General features: G+C 36.9%; 1 protein-coding gene across 3 annotated transcripts in view; it reads left to right on the forward strand.

The window, feature by feature from the left end:
* Positions 1–21,208, forward strand: part of LOC102733166 (phosphatidylinositol 3,4,5-trisphosphate-dependent Rac exchanger 2 protein) — a 197,125-nt gene that overhangs the window by 51,905 nt on the left and 124,012 nt on the right. For 2 of the 3 annotated variants that reach the window (XM_081816086.1, XM_081816084.1), the window contains exons 2-4: positions 13,230–13,301; positions 14,657–14,779; positions 17,108–17,212. In XM_081816086.1, the coding sequence (XP_081672212.1) occupies positions 13,230–13,301; positions 14,657–14,779; positions 17,108–17,212 (300 nt within the window). Of the gene's footprint in view, positions 1–5,186; positions 5,398–13,229; positions 13,302–14,656; positions 14,780–17,107; positions 17,213–21,208 lie in introns of those variants that run through there. The other variant, XM_081816085.1, reaches the window with a different exon arrangement.

Genomic DNA, 21,208 nt, shown 5'->3' on the forward strand with positions numbered 1-21,208 from the left:
AGTCAGAAGGGGCAAAAGGATGTTTGTAGAAAAGTATTACATGTCTTAAGGTTAGGAATGGACAATTTTAGGAGTCAGTTTTAAAGAAAAGGTAAAATAGATATATAAATTTCTAAATAAAAAAGTTCTTTATAGTAGTTCAAGCATACATTTATCATGAAGCAGATTTAAAAAATCTTTCTTCTCTACCTTATGGGATTGTACAGTGAGCTAGATCACAGTGTGAGAAAAAAAGAGGTCTGGATGCCAGACGGAGACGGATCTTCGTGTTGGTATCCTCATTCATTTCTCTGGGTTGTTTTCCAGCATTAAATACTTTTTCTTCCCCCGCTGCTACATTTCCTTTTCATGGGAACTGAATTCTCAAATAACGACTTAAACAGGAATACTGTTCTGCACTTTAAATTTGGGAAATGACCAGTTTCCTGTGCCAGAGAAAAATTTGTGCTTGAGAATATTATCTATATAGTGTGCTTTGTACTTCCTGCTTAGCCTTTTCTTTCATTGTGCTGTGTTTTTTAAGTTATCTGATACCACTGTAAATTCCTGAGCAGCACAATATGAAGTATTATATTAAAGACACAATAGTCTACTAGCATCTCTGAATAAATATTTGTGCAATATTAAAAGTAAGTTAATTTAGCAGGCATCTTATTGAGAAAAATTTTCATAAGTATGTTCATGTAAGCTTATGAACTGCCTTTGGAAATTCATTTTATCCCATATTGATCACCAACTGACAGCCGGAGACATACTTTTATCTGAAATGACACCCAAAATTCTGGGATGTTTGAAATATCCTTTTTTGTTGTTAATTCAGAATGTAATGGAAGGTTCATTATTTTCATCTGACTTTAAGCTCTTTTACAAATATTATAACTTGTAATATATAAAGGAATAGATTTTAATTTTTGTTTTGCAACCTCGCCTAATGCATTATCTTTGTTCGATGGTTCTATTTGTACTGTAAAGAGTTGATAGCATTCGGAAGAGCTAAGGTGACTTCAACAATATTAGTCTTCTTTTCTGTACCTGACGTTTTTGTAGAACTTTTTTTCAGATTGGCTTATCATTCTACTTCATCAGCTTGTGTGATTTTTGTCCATACCAAGATCATGTAGCAGTTCATTGAAGTCAAAGCCATAGTGTGGCCATACTCTGCATACATTGTTCAATTTTTATTAATATCTTGTGCTCTAAGTCCTCTCAAGGTTTATGGATGGGCTGCAGTCTCTGTTAACACCTTACAGTTTGATCTTGAATTAATTTTTTTCTACCTTCTTTCTATTTGTTAATTTTTAAATTTCTGGAATGTTTAGAAAATATGACTAGAGAGATTGACACGAACCACACTTGAGGGCAAGCCTGAAATTTTGAGCAGAAAAGATCCAATACGACAATATGGAATATACATATGTTTTAATGAACAGTAGGTTCCCACGCAACAAATGCCTTGAATTATTTGTTTTGAAACCAAGGAATTACCTTGAAGTTAGTGTTAGTTGGATTGATTTACTGTTAAGAGAGGAGCAGAAAGGGGAAGGCAGGGGATTTACCCTTTAGTTCTGTTCTCTGTAGTGTTAGGAATAATTAAAACCATAGTAGATATAATAGAACTATAGCTGTGGTTGTAGCAATAGTAACAGAAATACCAGTTAGCATTTTTTTGGTCCTGATTATGCACTGGCACTGTGCAGAGTGCCCAACAAAAATTACCTCTGTGAATTCTCTTTACCTCTCTGTGAGATAGGTACTATTATTTTTTAAAAAAATATTTATTTGAGAGAGAGAGCGCATGCACACGTGAGCAGGGGTAGGAGTAGAAGGAGAGAGGGAATCTCAAGCTGATTCCCAGCTGAGTGCAGAGCTGGATGTGGGGCTTACCCCAGGACCCTGAGATCATGACCTGAGCTAAAACAAAGAGTCAGAGGCTCAGTCCATTGAGCCACCCAAGCGCCCCAAGGTACTTTTATTTTTTAACCTAATTTAATGTGTGAGGAAACAGGCTCAGAGCCTTGGCTGTACTCCCTGCGTATGAGACATCCTGTGTCTGCCTAGGTGTGTGGTAGGTGTTTATAGGTGTGTTGGGGAGGATTAATTTTGAGGGGTTTCAAAATAGCAGACTATAAACACTGGGCGCTTCTAAATCTTACTTATTTAGTTGTTTTTTTCCTAAAGTTTCGTGTATCACTGACCATTCTGGAAAGAGACATCAATCACCCGAAACAATACAAGGAACACAAGATCATCATGAATCAAATGATACTTGGAATATATAAACCAAGAAAAATTTATTGCCAAAAAGTCACTTTATTAAAAAAATATTTAATAGTTTAAAATAAAGAACATAGGGTTTTTTGTCTTCGAGAAAATTAATTGTATTACATTAGAATTAACATCTCATGTAATTGTGAAATCCTTGGGAAACCAGATGTTAAGTAAATAGGCACCAGTTTTCTTAGTGTTTTTCATTCAGGCTTTTTCTCTTCTCATCTGGTGACTTTTTCACTCCAATACTTTAAGCCCAAATGCCGTTTTAAAACTGAGAACTCTGGGGGTGCCTGGCTGGCTCAGTCAGGAGAGCATGTGGCTTGATCTCAGGGTGGTGAGTTCAAGCCCCACGTTGGGTGTAGAGATTACTAAAGATAAATAAAATTTGAAAATAAAATCAAATAAAACGTAGAGCTCTGGAATGATCAGTATTAAGGATTTATAAAAACCCAAACGGGCCTTGGCAATCAGTGTGGGAATAAACAACAATTAATGTTTAGTTTTGGGATGGAGGTAACAGGGAATAGTAATGACTGTAGCAAGTGAAGGGAACATGTGGTTGCTTTTGTTCCAGCCTATTGCTACCACTCAGGAATGTGGAACCTGGGTTGATCTTTTCTCCTAGTGTTTGAAGAGGGACTGTAATTGTTGATTTTTATGTCAATGTTCTTATTTCCTTAAATGGTAGCAGTTGAAACAATGTTTTAATCTAATTGTGCTATGTTAAAAAATACCTCTACTGCATTTGATCTTTGCTTTAGACTTAACTCATTGCCTCAAGTCAATGGAAGTTAAATACCCAAGAAAGATGGCTACTATAAATCTATTTTTAAGGGCTGAGTGTCGAGGATGAGATGGTGGGAATTGAAATGGCAAAAATACACAAGAGAAAAACAAAAACGTAACAAAATAACAAAAGCTTTAAAAATTGACAACACACTTCAGAAAAGTTTGCTTTTATTATGGTATGTTATTGAAATCATCTTAATAAGTTTTCTGATTTTTACTTTCCTTTTAATAATTCTATGCATCATAAAATCATCATTTTATGCATTGATGATTCCATCGAGCATAGTTCTGGTTTCTCCTTCATCTTCTGTCCATTTTCACTGGTGACTTTCCAGCGACCTAACTATTAACCATCTTTAAAATCCTGTGCCTTCCATGTAGTTAGAGTACTGATCATATGCTGATCCAGTATGAATTCTTTCCCCTGAGAAGTCCTGAAGAGCATAAATCTGTCATGCTGCTTTTTAGCATATTGAGGTCAAACAGAAGACACTAAGTAATGTTTTAATTATCCTCAGATCCTGGGGAAGTTTCAGCCAAGTAAGTTTAAAAAATATGGATGTATGGTGAAAAATTATCTTCACCTAGATGTTGATGTTGTTAATTTTGAATTAATAGTTGTTCTGAGAAAAACTAAAACATCTTTTGGTGGGAAATTGAGCAGATATTAACAGGCTCTCAACAAATATGACATAATAAGTCCTTTTGGTTCTGAATCATGAAAAAACACCAACATCCCAAGGGTTTTTGCTGGGGATATTGACATACTGTTTGGTATCACTGTGATCTCTTTAGGCATCTATCTGAGTAACCCAGGGTGGCATATATTTTCCTTTGATGGTTTGTTGAGTGGTAGATGCCCAAGAGGGTGAGTCTTCAGTGCTACTGAACTACTGACAAATGATTTATTAATCTATCAGTTTTTGGAGTTTTGTATGGATGGAATATTGTCATGGCAGTCTAGGGACAAACTAATACCTGTTTCAAAGATGAAAACATGCTGCCCATACATTTTCTGTAGGGTTATACAGTCTGGTGGAGAGCAGACATGCAAACCAGAAGTATTTTATAATTGTTGTTCATTGTTGAGTGGAAAATACATGACAAAGGGAGCTTTAAAAAATCTACTTAGTTTGAAAAGAAATTTAAACATAAATTCTCCCTAATTATAATTTTAATAAAAATGTGTTGGACTTTTTACTCATAATCTAACAAAATTATTGAAATAAGAAGATACATGGAGAAATATGGGACATTGCTAAAGCTCAGGAAGACACAAAAAATTCCTTATTTTTATAATGTAGCCCAGAGAGGTTGATAATGAGAAGCTTTTAGCCTCAAATTTGTGAATTTCCTTAACACTGCTATAGGTATTTTGGGATTGTGTATGCCAGTGGTGCTCAACTGCACCACTTTGGGGGTGCAGAGTGGGCTTGTGGCAATGTAGAGAGACATTTTGGGTTGTTGCAATTGGGGATGGTAGGTCCTGTTAGCATCTAGCTGGTTTAGGCCATGAAACTCTTAAACATCCTACATGTACAGGACAGACCCCACAACCAACATTTTTCTGACACAAATGTCAAGAATGTTAATGTTGAGAAACCCTGGTATCTGGTGATGAAAAAGAAAAAAGTTTATATGATAATCTTATATTCCAAGCTGCTGATGAATATTTGGGAAGATAATACATGAGGGGAATTAATACTACACAGTCATTGTTGGAGATACTGGGGAAACCCAAGTGAACAAAACAGATAGACTCTGCCTTCATAGAGCTCTGGGACCAATGTGGGGGACTAGTAAACAAACAAATACATAAAATGGGACATGGAGGAACAGGTAGTGCCATAGGGTAAATAAAGTAGAGGAATGGGGTAGGTAGGGCATGATGGGGGTTGGGAAAGGGAACACTTAGACTGGATGGCCATGAGAGACCTGAAGCTTAGAACTGAGTGACAGCAGGAGGCAGCCAGATGAAGAGGGTGTAGGCAGAGGAAGCAGGTTGTGAAAAGGTGCCAAGGTGGAAGTAGGCGTGTTTTGTTGGGGAGGCACAGGAAGGTGGTTGTGGTTGGGCAGTGGTCCAGAATGGGGAAGCTGGGATGAGACAGAATACGAGAGGAGGGAGGGGCTGGATCATGCTCATTTCTTTTTAGATTGAATAATATTCCATTGTCTGGATGTATTTATCCATTCACTTACTGAAGAACATCTTGTTTGCTTACAACTTTTGTCAATTATGAATACAGCTGCTCTGAACATCCAGGTGCAGGTTTTGTTATGGATAAATTTTCAACTCATTTAGGTAACTTTTAAGGAACACGATCGCTGAATTGCATGGTAAGAATATTTAGGGTAAGAATATGCCAAACTGTTTTCCTAAATGGCTGTATCATTTTGCATTCCCACCAGCAATGAATGAGAGTTCCTGATTATTCCACATCCTTGCCTTTGGCACTCTCAGTATTTTGGATTTTGTCCTTTCTGATAGGTGTGTAGTATCTCATTGTTGTTTTAATTTGCAATTACCTAATGACATAAGATTTGAGCATCTTTTCATATGCTTATTTGCCATCAGTATATCTTCTTTGGTGAGGTGTCTGTTCTGTTCTGCCCATTTTTTAATTTCATTGTTGACTTTATTATTGTTGAGTTTTACTAGTACTTTGTACATTTTGGACAATAGTTCTTTATCATATATGTCATATATTTCTTAGGGAAATACTTTCTCCCAGTTTGTGGCTTGTCTTCTCATTCTCTTGTCATTCACAGAGGAGAAGTTTTTAATTTTAATGATGTCCAGCTTATCAGTAATTTTTTTTCATGGATCATGCCTTTGGTGTTATATCTAAAAAAGTCATCACCATTCTCAGTGTCGCCTAGAAATTTTCTCCTATGTTAATTCTAGGAGCTTTAGGGGCGCCTGGGTGGCTCATTCGTTAAGCGTCTGCCTTCAGCTCAGGTCATGATCTCAGGGTCCTGGGATTGAGCCCCGCATCGGGCTTTCCGCTCTGCGGGAAGCCTGCTTCTCCTTCTCCCACTCCTCCTGCTTGTGTTCCCTCTCTCACTGTGTCTCTTTCTGTCAAATAAATAAATAAAATCTTTAAACAGAAAATTCTAGGATTCTTTATCGTTTTGCATTTTACATTTGGGTCTGATCCATTTTGAGCTAATTTTTCTGAAGGATGTAAGGTCTGTGTCTAGATTCCTTTTTGTTTGTTTATTTGTTTTGTTTTTTCACATGTGGCTGTTCAGTTGTTCCAGCACCATTTGTTAGAAAGACTATCCTTTCTCCATCCTTTTGCCTTTGCTCCTTTGTCAAAGCTTAGTTGACTATATTTGTGTGAGTCTGTTTCTGGGCTCTCTGTTGTATTTCATTTATCTGTTTGTTCTTTAACCAAATCCACACTGTTTTGATTAATGTGGCTTTGTAATAAGCCTTGAAGTCAGGTAATGTCAGTCCTTTGACTTTGTTCTTATTCTTTAATATTGTTTTGGCTATTCTGAGTTTTTATTCTCCATATAAACTTATAATCATTTTGTTGATATCCACAAAAGAACTTGCTGGGATTTTTATTAGAGTTGTGTTAAATCCACAGATCAGGTTAGGAAGAACTAGCATCTTGACCTTATTGAGTCTTCCTATCCATGAATGTGGACTATTTCTCTCCGTTTATTTAATCTTTTTTTGGTATTTTTTATCTGAGTTTTGGGGTTCTCCTCCTGTTGTACATATTTTGTTAGATTTATACCTAAGTATTTCATTTTTGGAGGTGAAGATGTAAGTGGTATTGTGTTTATAATTTTAAGTTCTGTTTGTTCATTGCTGATACAGAGGAAAGTGAGTCACTTTTGTATATTATTAACCTTGCATCCTGCAACCTTGCTATAATAGCTTCTAAGTTCCAGGAGGTTTTTTGTCAATGCTTTTGGATTTTCCACATAGACAATCATATCATTTGTGAACCAAGACAGTTTTATTTTTCCTTTACAACCTATATACCTTTTATCTCTCTTTTTGTCTTATTGTATTAGCTAGGAAATACAGGACAATGCTGAAAAGGAGTGGTGACAGGAGACATTCTTGCCTTGCCTGATTGTAGGGGGAAAGCTTCAAGTTTCTCACGAATATATATGATTTTAGCCATAGGGTTTTTTTTTTTAAAGATTTTTTTTATAATGTTGAGGACATTCCCCTGTGTTCTTAGTTTACTGAGTATTTGTCACGAGTAGGTGTTGGATTTGTCAAATGCTTTTTTCTGCATCTGTTGATCAGATCATATGATTTTTCTTTTTAGACTGGTAATGTGATGGATTTCATTAATTGATTTTAGAATGTTGAACCAGCTTTGCCTACCTGCGATAAATTCCCCTTGGTTGTGGTGTATAATTGTTTTTATACATTTTTGGCTTTTATTTGTTAATATTTTGCTTAGAACTTCTACATCTATATTTATAAGAGATATTGGTCTTTAGTTTTCTTGTGAAGTCTTTGGTTTTGGTATTAGGGTGATGCTGGCCTCATAGAACAAGTTAGGAGATGTTTCTTCTACTCTTGTCTTCCGAAAGAGATTGTAGAGGCTTGGTATAATTTATTCCTTAAATGTTTGGTAAAATTTAATAATTCTTATATGTTTTTTCAAATGTGTGTAGATATGTTTTTATTATTATAGTAAATTCATTGCTCAGTTTTAGCACCTAGATTTTTTTTTAAATATTTTATTTATTTATTTGACAGAGAGAGACACAGCGAGAGAGGGAACACAAGCAGGGGGAGCGGGAGAGGGAGAAGCAGGCTTCCCGCTGAGCCAGGAGCCCGATGCGGAGCCCGATACGGGGCTCGATTCCAGGACCCTGAGATCATGACCTGAGCCGAAGGCAGACGCTTAACGACTGAGCCACCCAGGTGCCCCAGCACCTAGTTTCTAATATGCCAACTATGTTTATTATGTTTATTGCATATTGTCTGTCTCCCCCCACTAGAATATAAGCAGAAATTCTTGACTATTTTGTTTATTGATATATTTTATATGCCTAAAACAGTGGCTCTCAACATACGCTTTGCAGTCTTTGGGGTTTTATAACATCCTTTTGGAGAATATGTAAGGTCAAAACTATTTTAATGGTAATATTAAGGCTTTATTTGCTTTTTTTCCCCCCACTATGTTGATGCTTGCACCGGTGGGGGAAAATCAGTAGTGTGTAAAACTGCTGATATTTTAGTGTGAATCTGAGCAGTAGCACCAAACTGTAGTAGGAGCCACCATATACTTCCCGTTCCTCACTCATGGGGGAGTCGCAAGGGGATGCCAGTTTCACTTAAAACTGTAAAAATTATTAAATTTATTAAGACATGACTCTTGAGCACATGCTTTTCTCATATTCTGTGTGATGAAGTGGGAAGTATACCTAAGTAGTTCTGCGGCATACTCAAATATTATGGTTGTCTCCAGGGATAGGATTTGTGATTGAGCTGCTATGGAACATTATATTTACTTGAAATAACAACTGTGAGATAAACTATGGTTTCAGTTTCAGGGCATTTGGGTATTTGGCAGATAGTTTTTTCAAAAAAGAATGAAGTAAGCCTGTCACTTCAAGGAAAAGAACTGATAGTATTTGTTGATGATGATAAATTCAAGTTTGCAAGTGAATTTAGAGTTTTGGAAAATTTACATTTATGAGCTCGATGTTTTCCTAATACGTAAAGACTTTTCTAATGAGTTGGATACTGATATTAACTAATATGATGTGGGTTTTCTTTGATATTAAATAACAAAATGTGTTACTATTTTGAAGATATGTTTAACTCCCAGTGAATCATTGCTAAAAAAATTTACAGCATCAAGCATAGATAATAGATCCCTTCAAATTGCAAGATAGATCAATTGGTTTTAATGCAACAGAGTATGGAAAGTTCACTGATATCGTTGGCTTCAGATTAAAATCATGACTAACCTTTAAGAAACTACCACTTACTGAGTTTTGGTGTTGTATTAAAGAAGAATATCCACAACTATCTGAAAATGTTATAGCAATGAATATATCTGTGTGACTTTTGAGAGTGATCTACTGTGCATGCCTGACTGATGAAAAGTGTGGGGAGGACAAATATGAGTTGAAGGAGATAAATTAGTACATCAAAATGATAAAATAAACTGGTGCATTCTGGGAATAAAATTCATCGTGGACTTTGCCTTACCATTTGAGCAAGCAGTGGTCTAGACGGACAGACATGGAAGGGAATTGCTGTCCTCTCCCTCTTAAATCTTCATGAGTTTTCTTACTTCTTTTACTTTTCTTTCTTGTTAGCACATTTGTGACATTTTTAGCTTTCTTAAACTTTAATTAATGTATGGCATCTTATTATCCTGTTTTACACGGTAGGAAAAAAACAATGTGGAGGAAATTGAAGAGAAGATGGAGAGTTCTGTTCTCTGTGTGGGAAAAAAAAAGCCCCTGACTAGAGTGACATCTAGGAATGCATTGTGTAATCGTTGTTAGGGGAATTCTGGCAAACTGAGTTCATGCTAACACACCTGCAAACTGGAAGGTACAAGCAGGGGCACCTGGGAGCCTCACCTCCTCCAAATGCAACTTAGTCGGTCTTAGCTCACAGGTCTCTGCATCTCTCTAGCATTCAGAGATTATTATGCCCCGTTTATGCAGCCCAGGTTTGATTTTCATAGTTGGAGGGAGGGTTCTCTGGTGGGATATCAGGAACACCAAGTGGCAGACAGAGCCAGAGGGTATTGTGCATAGAGGGAGTTGACATAGGGTTTGAAAGTCAAGAAGAAGTAACTGAACCCATTTTCTCGATTGAGACTCACTTGTTTCCTTACAGTCTGTTTCTTTAGTCTCTGGAAGAATAAACTTAAAGGAATGTTCATCATATGTGGTCTCTGGACCAAGTGCATCAGAATCATCTAGGGAACTTACCAAAATGCAGATTTCTGGGTCCTTAACCAGTCTGCTGAATCAGACCTTCTGGGGACAGAGGAATCTGCATTTAGAAGAAACTCTCCAAGTCTTGTACACAATAAAAAGCTTAAGAACCACTGGCATTACAAGCTTTTTCCTGTACTTATTTTCAATGTATTTTTATCAAAGTGAAATGATCTAATTCTGATGAAATTCTGGACCAAAGGGAATGAATGAAAGCAGAGATAAAACAGCATATGAAGGGGCACCTGGGTGGCTCAGTCAGTTAAGCGACTGCCTTCAGCTCAGGTCATGGTCCCAGGGTCCTGGGATCGAGCCCCACATAGGGCTCCATGCTCAGTGGGGAGCCTGCTTCTCCATCTCCTGCTCCCCTGCTTGTTCTCTCTCTCTCTCTGTCAAATAAATAAAATCTTAAAAAAAAACAGCATATGAAATCCCTCATGTATTTTTGTATTTAGGGTATTAATGTTTCTTTGGTCGGAGAAAAATTAAATGCTCCAATTACAAAGTCTGAAGGGACTTTGTAGATGCTGGTTGTTAAAAGAGGATTCTGAAAACACATTATTTTTCTTTATCTTAAGGAAGGAAGACTTACATGTTTTGTCAAAAATGTCAGTTTCTGTGATTTTTGTGCTCTAGGAAAACTATCTGAAATCTGCCTGAACTGTGTATAAAATGAAGCTCTTAGGAAGATAAATGCTTGATCAGAAATGCTAACAAGTTCCAGGTTTTCTTTCATATACAGTTAAACAAAAAGTTCCATGTTGTCACGGAAGATAGGAAGATAAAGAGTCAGATGAAGATACAGTTTACTTTCTTAGTTTGTATGTTCCCTTCTAACTCATATTTTGATTCATTTGTACTGCCTCCTAACTTTAATTTATGAGCTTCAGAATGTGACTGAGTTCAGTTCATGAAGAAAAGGTTTATAAATGTAGAGGTGAACTTTCAGCTTTGCTTGCACGAGAGATTACCTGTTTACTGTGTGGTCAACACGAAATGTAAACTAGGCGACTACACCACCATGTTATTTTAAGACTAAATGGAAAGAACTAACGGAGCATTTTTAGAATGGAAAAGAGTCAATAAAACCAAATCTAAAATTAAAAATTAGACTGATACTAATTAAAATGGGCAAAGTCAGGAAATTCAAAATCTCTTTTCATCAGCAATTACACCTCCTTTAGATAATAGTTCAAAAATCATGTCACATGTCTCCAATAAAAAAATAAGGTCACATCCAATGCTTTCTTAGTCAACTTATTTAATTCAGCTGAATTATTTCATTCTGTTGAGGCTATTAGTACTGATGTGGCTTTGTAGTTATAGACTGAAACATGAACGGATTGAATCGGGAATAGAGATGGGGCTGAAGCTAATGCTAGCAATGAGATCCTGTGGCTCATTTGTTTTCTTTTAAATAGTTTTGTTTTTCCTTTTACCAAAGTTATAGTATGCTCACAGCCAAAAATTCTGAGCATGAGAAAGTGTACTAAGGTCACATTGCTGCATTTTGATATATGCTACATATTATCTCGTAGTATGAATGCACACTGCCATTACACAAGTATATTTATGTATACATACTTGTATGTAATATGTATATGTGTGTACATATATGTGTGTACCTATCAAGAAAGCTGCTTAGTAAATTTGTTCACCAAACAATATTTTATAGACATCTGTTTATATATATTTCTATAAAATTTTTATCACATTCCATTATGATTATAGTTCTGCATAGTATTTTGTAATTTGCATGTACCATAATAAAATTGATTCCCTTATTAATGGGCATTTAGGTTGTTTCCACTGTTTCCGCTTTTGTAATCAATATACTGTAACCCCTTGCCTGAAAGTTTTCTTAGGATAAATCCTGGAAGAAGAATTTCTGGGTTAAAGGGTATGCCCATTTAAAAATTTGAGATATATTGTCAAGTTGTTCCCAGAAATGTTGTGCCATTTTATACCCCCCTCTTTTTTTTAGAGGGGGGGGCAGAGGCAGAAGGAGAGAGGGAATCTTAAGTAGGCTTCACACTCAGCATGGAGCCTGATGGGCGGCTCCATCTCACAACCCAGAGATCATGACCTGAGCTGAAAGTAAGAGTTGGACACCTAACCGACTGACTCACCCAGGCGCCCCTGTGCCATTTTATACTCTTACTAGCAATGTCCTTGAAGGTGATAACTTTGGAACATTATGAACAATACTGGGTTTGCTTAATCTCTTAAATCTTTGTAAATATAGCATGTCAAAAATGGGATTCTTACTTTAATCTTCATTTGTTTGATGTAGTATCCAGAGATTCCCTGGAGACTCTGTGTGCCCTGGGGATTGGTGGGCTGTGTAGTCATACCCTAACTTGGTTGGTATGCCTGACGTTCTTAAGACAGACAAGGGAAACAATGATTTCACCTGGTCACTAGGTGATTAATGAACAATGTCTTGGAGACACAAGCCAGATTTGCTGGATGGAAAGTCACTTCTCCTCTTCCTTCCAAACTTTCTCTTTTAAGACCCAATATAAATAGCTCTTTCTACTCTTCTTTTCCTTTGCAAAAATAATAGCTTATTTGGTCATGGGTCCAAGGTTAATGACTTATTAAGAAGAATCCAGATCTTTGAAATACTAAGGAACTTACTTGCCTGCCGTAGGGCTATGGGGGGAGCCCTGACCTGATCCCAGAAATACAAAATCTGGCTTTCTAAAACTTGGGAGGGGGTAGGTAGGAAGAGAAAGGAAATCATTTCATTCCTTCTTGAAGAGTCACTCTCTCTCTCTCTCTGTCTTTCCTTCTCTTTCTATCTCTTTCTGTCTCTTCCTCCCTATCTCCTTCCCTCAATCTCTCTCAGTTCCAAAAGGGTCACTTTGGAATTTCTGCCCTCTGCCTTTTTTTTTTATCAGAAATCCCATTTTTCATTAGATTTAGAAGTTTAGGAAACATTTGACTCTTAAGTGTTTACCACAGAACGTTGAGATCATGGTAGATAAATTTAGTTTATATATACATGATCACTTTTGGTCCTGCCCCAAAACTCTGAAGGATTTAATTCCCAGGGAGGAGCCACAGTGAACCCGGGTTTCACCGTTTACCACAAAACTATTATTCTCAGTAGTTATTGGATTTTTAACTCTGGTTTCCTATAAGAAATTTAGTTCTGATCAACACCCTGTTATTTTATTAACCTAATGTTGCCTTCACAATATCTTTTTTTTTGTTTCATGCAGGCATTCTTACACCGAATGAACCAGTGTGCCGCATCAAAAATTGACAAAAATGTAACAGAAGAAACAGTGAAGGTGAGGAGGCGCAGTTGGCCCTCAACCCAAGTGCACATTCCCCTTTAGCTAAAATTTCATCTGTGGGATGTTACTCTAGGCTCTTCAGCTTCTCCTCTGTTCCAGGATAAGTTCTGCGCCAGTCACTTAAATGGGCGACCCTGAGAAAAAGGGAAATGAGGGTTTGGGAAGAGAAACAGGGTGATGAGGATGGTGTAGAAGACATGGAGCAATTTTTTGCCAAGGCCTTAGGACAGTTTGAAAAGAGGAAGAAAAACAAACCCACAACTGAGAATCTCAGCGTCTGTGGGGGGTGGGGGCAGAGCCTGTGTGAGAGCATTGCCAGAGGCGTCTTGGGAAGGCAAGATGTGGACAGATTTGACTACCAGTCTCTGATCACCAAGAACAAACGATTTGGATGGTTCAATGGTGCAGAAAACGTCTGCATAATATCTTCAGCTCAGAAACAAATGTATAAGCCTTTCCTTTGAGGCTGCAGGGAAGGAAAATGATGAAGAGTTTTGTAAAGGGGAAAGAGGTAAATGAAAATTAATTGTACTACCATCATTATTCATTTAAACTGTATAAATTATCATTGATATTTATTTTTGGTGCTGATTTGCCGTTTTATTTTACTAAAAAAAATTCCCAAGGATTTTTATAGGCCCTTCTGACTATTTTTTCATAAATTAAATACTAACTTTCAAATTCTCCTTACCATGGGAGCATTTTAGTTTGTATGCTTTAGGTTGCAAGCAAAAGACACTTATTATTCAAATGGCTTGAAGATACTTCGGCTCTCATTTGGGGACTCCAGACAGAAGAGAAGGTTCAGGACCTGTGACTCAGGGAGATCAATAAGTTTGCCAGGTTCTGTCTAGCTCTTCACTTTGCCATCCAGGTTATCCGCTTTGCCCCTTGTCTGGCTCCTCTCGCCGCTGACCCTGTAGCTGCCCAGCTGTCACTTCAGACACAGCCCCTTTCCAGAGGGGAAGAGGGCTGTCCATTCCAGGATGCCCTTCCAGAGAGCAAAGAAGCCCTTGCCCCCAAAAGCCTGCCAGCAAGTCCGCCTGCACTAGGTTATCTGCCACCCATTCTCACTAATGGAGTGGGGACTGTCATGCTTGGATTTAGTCACTCAGGCTTTTCCTGAGAGCCAGGAATAGGTTCCTGGTTCCCAGAGTTGTGTGGGAGTGGAAAGGATGTCCAGACAAAATTGGAGCTCTGCCCTCTGGGCAGGTGGGAAGGATAGCTATGCCCCAAAGTTTTCAGCTTGGGGAGAGAATGCTGTACTCTCATGGAGTTTTGTGGGTTTTTTTTTTTTGTTTTTTTTTTTAAACTGCTTCACTATTACACTTACTTACATTTATTTGCAGATGCTGTTCTCAAACATTGAAGATATCCTCGCTGTACATAAGGAATTTTTAAAAGTCGTGGAAGAATGCCTACATCCAGAACCTAACGCTCAACAAGAAGTGGGAACCTGCTTTCTTCACTTTGTAGGATCAATTTCTGTTTATTTTAAAAGCTCTTCCCCACCCCCACTCCTGATTTTAAGGTTTAGCTTTTGGCACAGTAGAATGTGAGAATTCAGCATTAGAAGTAAAATGTAACACCAAAAGTTTGGGGTCTTTTAAGGCCAATGAAACCTTCCACTGAGAGCCAGAAAAGGGGTGATCCATTTTATTCAGTGAAGAATAAACAGCCTTTTCTTTTTCCCAACAAGTTAGTTCTTCGCATCCTCTGTAGCTTTGAATTCTAATGAATATTCAGGCTGTTCATAATGAATGGATTTTTATGTTTCTCTCAAACATAGAGCATATCCCTTTTGAGGCAGAAAATCCTTACTCTTATAATGGCATGATGAGCCTTTTGTGAGTCAGAATGTTCCCTTGTTAATCGACTGGTGACAAGCCTGCAGGTGAATCAGCCGTGTCACTCTAGGTACACAGATGCCTGAGTCTCAGTGTTTCTCAAGGATGGTTTCTCAGAAGGTTGTACTGAGTGGTGCAGAAGAAAAACCAGCCAGTCCTCAGTTGTTTCTTACACGTCACGCTCGTGTGATCATTTCCGTCTCTTTGGACATGGTAGTTGAAATTATTTGTGCAATTGATTTATAAAGTAAAAAGACACCCGTAAAATGAAAATTGTTTTCAGAACTAAAGGGCATTCATACCAAAAAAAAAAAAAAAAAGTGCTATTTATACCATTCCACTGATGCTAATTTTCAGAATACCCACCTGAATTCCTTTCTTTACCAAAATGCTATATAATTAATCTTTTATTTAAAAATGCATAAGAGTATTTTATCATAGAAATCAATTTTTGTTTATTTTTATTTCTGTTTAGCCTTTAGAAAGGTAATGATATGTAGCTTCTAGGTCTGTATTTCTATATGTAGTGAGCAGACGCTGCATATGTTCTTTTTATAATCAGGAAATATTTCATAAAGGTAATTAATATTAAATGGAGAGAAGCTCCTTGGCATAGGAAGATCAAGCCATGCTTTCTTTGGGCATGACTGGAAACCATGCATGTTTGTGTCCACTTAATCCAGACTGTTCCTTTTCATGAAAGAATTCAAATCTTCTGCCAGCTGGAGCATTTGCTTTCTTAGTCCAGGGCCGCACATGGGAATCTTGCACCCTGACATCCATTTCCTCAGTAACACACTATGAATCTGTCATCCATGAATTTAGCTAAACTATTTTTGAAGTGTGTTTCATTCTGGGTCATACCATCTCTTGAAATAAGTAATTCAGTATATTTTCTACTGGCTATATAAAATAGCACTCAGTGTTGCTTTCCAAATGCATGTCTTGGAAATTTCAGAGGACACACTTCTGTTCCAATATTTGATCGATACATTTTCTGTGCCTTCCTCTTATTGGTACTGCTTTGATAGATACTAATCCTAGCCACTGAGAGAAAATCTAATGATGGAAGGATACTTAGAGATCATGATGGTGAAATTACTCCCTTTTCAAAAGTACCTCTTCTGTTGCAAATGTGAGGGTTGTTTATTTTGTTCCTAACTTGATCATTTTTAGTGACAGCTCCAAGCATTAGAGAATCTTTATGTTAATCCTGAATCTGCCTACCATTGCCCATCACTGATTGCCCTGGCAATTTCTACCCAGGGGTCTTAGTTTTGTGCTTTGGAGCTACATAGAGTTTTAAGTCTGTTACAATATGACAGCTATCTAAAAGTAGCTACCATTTCCTTACTTTATTATACTAACAAATATCTCTTTTTGAAATGACCTCTCATGTGTAGTGTCTCCAAAGTCCATCATTATCTTAGTCACTTTTTGCTTGATATTCTCCTGTTTGTCCATGTCCCTCATAAACACAACTGTCCAGATTGGTGCATACAAACTACAGGATACTAGGTCTCTCTATTCCTGTATGATCTGGCACATGCTCTTCCCTCTCCCTAAAATGCTTCCTTCCCTCTCCCTGCCTGGGAATGATGGATTGATTCATCTCTCTGGACCTTGCTCAGGTATTACTTTTTTTTTTTTAAAGCGGTATCTGAATCCTCTCAGGAAAGCTAAGTACTTTCTTCTCTGTAATTTGCTACTGTTTGGTTCATTTACTTATTATTGCATACATCATATTGGACTCTAGTTAATATAAGCTATCTTTTTTCCTAGGCTATTCTTCATGGATCAGAGAAAATTGATAAATAAACTGTAGAGCTCCCAAAATATAGTAAATATAGTAAACACTTTGGACACATAAAGCTTGTCCACAAACATCACACAGGTTAATCTTTCCAAATGGCTACTAACATGACTCTAACTTATCCTTATTCAAATTCACAGAAAGACAAGTTTCGTATCTACGATGAATATTGTAGTAACCATGAGAAGGCACAAAAATTGCTTCTTGAACTTAACAAAATAAGAACAATCCGCACATTTCTTTTGGTAAGTATATGTTTAAGTGTTACCATATGCTGTGATTTATTGATAGGCTCACTAAGGAGCCAACGACTAGCATCAGTGTGGTGTAAAAACTACTCGTGGAGCAATGCTCTAAATGTGTCCAGGCTAGGAGACTAGAGTCCTTTGATAAATGTAAGAAGGGAGAGTTGGCAGAAGCTTGTGCATGGGAAAACACTGATAATGCCCTCTCCTGGTTGACTATGAATTGTTTGTGAGAACCACAGATTCCTAGTGCGAGAAGACGTTTATGCCAGAGTTCATCATCGCTTTTATATCCCTCAGCTCCCTAGGGTTTCATTTACTTTTTCTAAGAGAGCTGTAAGTGGGGCGGTCACAGGAAGGAAACAGATCCTGGGTATTGTAGAAAAGAAATTTAAAGATAGACCTTTCTTCTACATACATTCCTTATTCACTTTTCACAGAAAGAACAAGAATATATATTTAATTTCTCCAAAATGCATATTTTGGTAGTAATTTGGACAATTGCCAGTGAGGACCACATCATAATTGTACAATTCAATAATATTTAGCAAATTGTGGAGTGGAGCAACCATCCCCGTTATCCAGTTATAGAGATTTCCAGCACCCCAAAAAGTCCCTCATGCTTGTTCACTGCCCACTCTGCAACCACTGTGAACTCTAGGCAATCATTTGATTTACTTTTGATCTCCATAGTTTGCCTTTTCTGGATAGTTCATATAAATGGAATCCTTCAATGTACTTTTTTTTGCCTGGATTCGTTTATTGAGTAAAATGTTTTGAGGTTCATCCTCATTATAGCATATATCCATATGCCATTCATTTTTATTGCTAAATAGTATTCCATTGTATGGATATACCATATTTTGTTTATCTATTTGCCAGTGTATGAACATTGGGTCAGCAAGCAAGTATGATTAATAATGGACCTTGAAGATCATTTCAGAGAGAGATATTTATTAGTACAGAAAAGTCAGGAAATGTCCATTTTGAGCTATTTTATAAACAATGCTGAGATGAACATTCACGTGCAAGTTTTTGTGTGAATAATTTTCATTCTCTTGGGTAGATGCTAAGAGTGGAACTGCTAGGTCACAGTAAGTTTATGTTTAAGAAACTGCCAAAGTGACTGTGCCATATGCCCCAGCAATGTATGATGATTGCAGTTTCTTTTTATCTTTGCAAACACATGGTATTACCAGTTCCAAGTATAGCTGTGATAGTGGATGTGTAGTTTATCTCAAGGTTATTTTTATTTGCATTTCTCTCATGGCCAGTGATATCAGGCATGCTTTCTAGGTTCTTATTAGCCATTCCACATATCCTGTTGGTGAAATGCTTATTCAAATCTTTTGTCCATTTTTAAATTGAGATGTTTATCTTATTGAGCTATAAGTGTTCTTTATTTTGGAGACAGCTACTGTATCTGATATATAATTTGTGAATATTTCCACCCAGTGTGGTTTGTTCGTTTAAAAATGTTATCTTTTGAAAATCAAAATTCTTACATTTTGTTGAAGTCCGATTTATTAAATTTTTTCCATATGAACATGTTTTTGTTATATTTAAGAAGTCTGTATTTGGGTCTTATACTTTGTTAAGTTTATTACCAAGTGTTTTACCCTTTTTGATGCAGTCGTAATTGGAATGATCTTAATTTCATTTTTTTGGATTGTTCATTGCTACCATATAAACATCTGACTTTTACTTATTTTTGTTTATTGTATATTTTTGTATTCTGTGGTTTAAATTCATGTATTGTTCTAGTAGGTTTTTTTTTGTAGATTCTCTAGGATATTTTACATATGGGATCGTGTCATCCGAGAGTAAAGACAGTTTTATTACTTCCTTTTCAATATAGATGTCTTTTTTTTTTTTTTTTTAACCTGGGCTTTTGCACTGGTTAGAACCAGTACAATGTAGAATGGAAGTGGTAAGAACAGACATGCCTGCCTTGTTTCTGATCTTAGGGGGAAATCAGTTTTTCATCATTAAATGTGATGTTAGCTGTAGGTTTATTTGCAGATGTCCTTTCCTGCTTGAAGAAGTTCTACTATATTCATAGTTTGTTAAGAGTTTTTATTGTGACCTTTTTGCCTTTTCCAGTATAGGTGTTTAAAGCTATGAATTTTGCCCTACACACTGCGTTAGTTTTATTCCATAAAATTTGACATGTGTTTTCATTTTCATTCAGTTTTCGAGAATGTCTAGTTTGCTTTGTAATATCTTTAGTCTATTCTTTATTTAGAGTTTGTCTTGGAAGGCAGTTCTGCATGGGACTTGTGTCCCTGCACATTTTCTGAGCAGAGGAACTGACTGCCTTTGTTCTGGCCGATCTTTTAAAGGATGTTTATATCACCAACAGCCTCAGAAGGTAGAGATATTCTCTTCCTCCTAAGAGGCGGGCAGTCACGCCGGCTGCCCTCATGAAAGATACACGTTTCTTCGCTTCAGGTCTCCTCTCCTGGTGTCCATGTGCATGGGCCACCTGGTCTTCCTTGTTTTGCGATGTGGGAACTGAGCCGTGGGAAACTGGCCCCAAAATAGTGATACTCTGGCTACCGCTATTGCTATAAGGAAAAAAAAGTCCTATAGGGCGCCTGAGTGGCTCAGTTGGTTAAGCGACTGCCTTCGGCTCAGGTCATGATCCTGGAGTCCCAGGATCGAGTCCCGCATCGGGCTACCTGCTCGGCAGGGAGTCTGCTTCATCCTCTGACCCTATCCCCTCTCATGTGTTCTCTCTCTCTCATTCTCTCTCTCTCAAATAAATAAATAAAATCTTTAAAAAAAAAAAAAAGTCCTATAGCTCTGGCCTAGGAGTGTCATGTGTTCTTCCAGCACCCATAAATCTCTGGCAGGTTAACTTTTGAGCTTGCAGGTAGGGTAAAGTCTTAGCATCAGTTTTAACATTCTGTTATTTTATTTCCCAATATTGGAATTTTCCAAATTTTTTTCTGTAGTTGATTTTTTAAATTTAATTCCATTCTGGCCAGAGAACATATTTAAATCATTTTAAGGCATTTTTATGGCTTAGCATATGGTCTGTCCTGGAGTTTTTGTTTTTTTTTTTTTTCCTCTGTATGTTCCATGTGTGCTTAAAAACTATGCATATTCTGCTGCTGTTGGGCGGAGTGTTCTATAAATGTTAGGTCATTTTTGTTCATAGTGCTGTTTCTGTCTTCTTTGTCCTTTCCTCTAGGTGTTCTGTCAGTTACTGAGGGTAGGATATTGAAATCTATAGGTATAATTGTTAAATTGTCTGTCTTGCCTTTCAGTTATGTCAGTTTTTGTTTTAAGTGTTTTGGGGCTCTGTTGTTAAATATGTATTCATTGAAAGTGCTTGTATTTATATTTCTATTGATCATAAAATGTTTTTCTTTGTCCCTAGGGATATTTCTTTTCTTAAAGTCTATTTTGCCTCATATTATTGTAGCCATGACACTTCTTGTACTGTTTGTATGTTATATCTTTTTCCATTATTTTCCTTACAAACTAGTTATGTCTTTCAATCTAAAACATGCCCCTGGAAGACAGTATATAGTCGTATCTTGCTTTTTTAAAAAATTTTATTTTATTTAAATTCAGTTAGCCAATGTATAGTACGTCATTACGGATCTTGCTTTTTTATCCAGCCTGACAATCTCTGCCTTTTGATTGGAGTGTTCCATTCATTGATCTTTAATGTAATTATTGATATTGTTGTATTGACATGTACCATTTTATCGTTTTTTCTGTATGTGTTTTTTTCTTTTGTTGTTGTTGTTCCTCTGTTCCTCCTTTACCTTCCTTAGTGTACTATTTTACTTCCACTGTTGATTTTTTTAAACTACGTATTTTAGGTTTTTTTGGGGGGGTGATTGCTCTAAGAACAATATTCATCTTAATTTATCAAGTCTATTTCCTGAAGTTGGTTATTGTTTTTTGTTTGTTTTGTTTTGTTTTTAGTAACTTTCCTGGACTTGATTTGAGGACCTGTGACTCTTGTATGTGCAGCTGTTA

Source organism: Leptonychotes weddellii, chromosome 4, assembly GCF_054177405.1.
Source record: "Leptonychotes weddellii isolate Sample4059 chromosome 4, ASM5417740v2, whole genome shotgun sequence".
Taxonomy (NCBI): domain Eukaryota; kingdom Metazoa; phylum Chordata; class Mammalia; order Carnivora; family Phocidae; genus Leptonychotes; species Leptonychotes weddellii.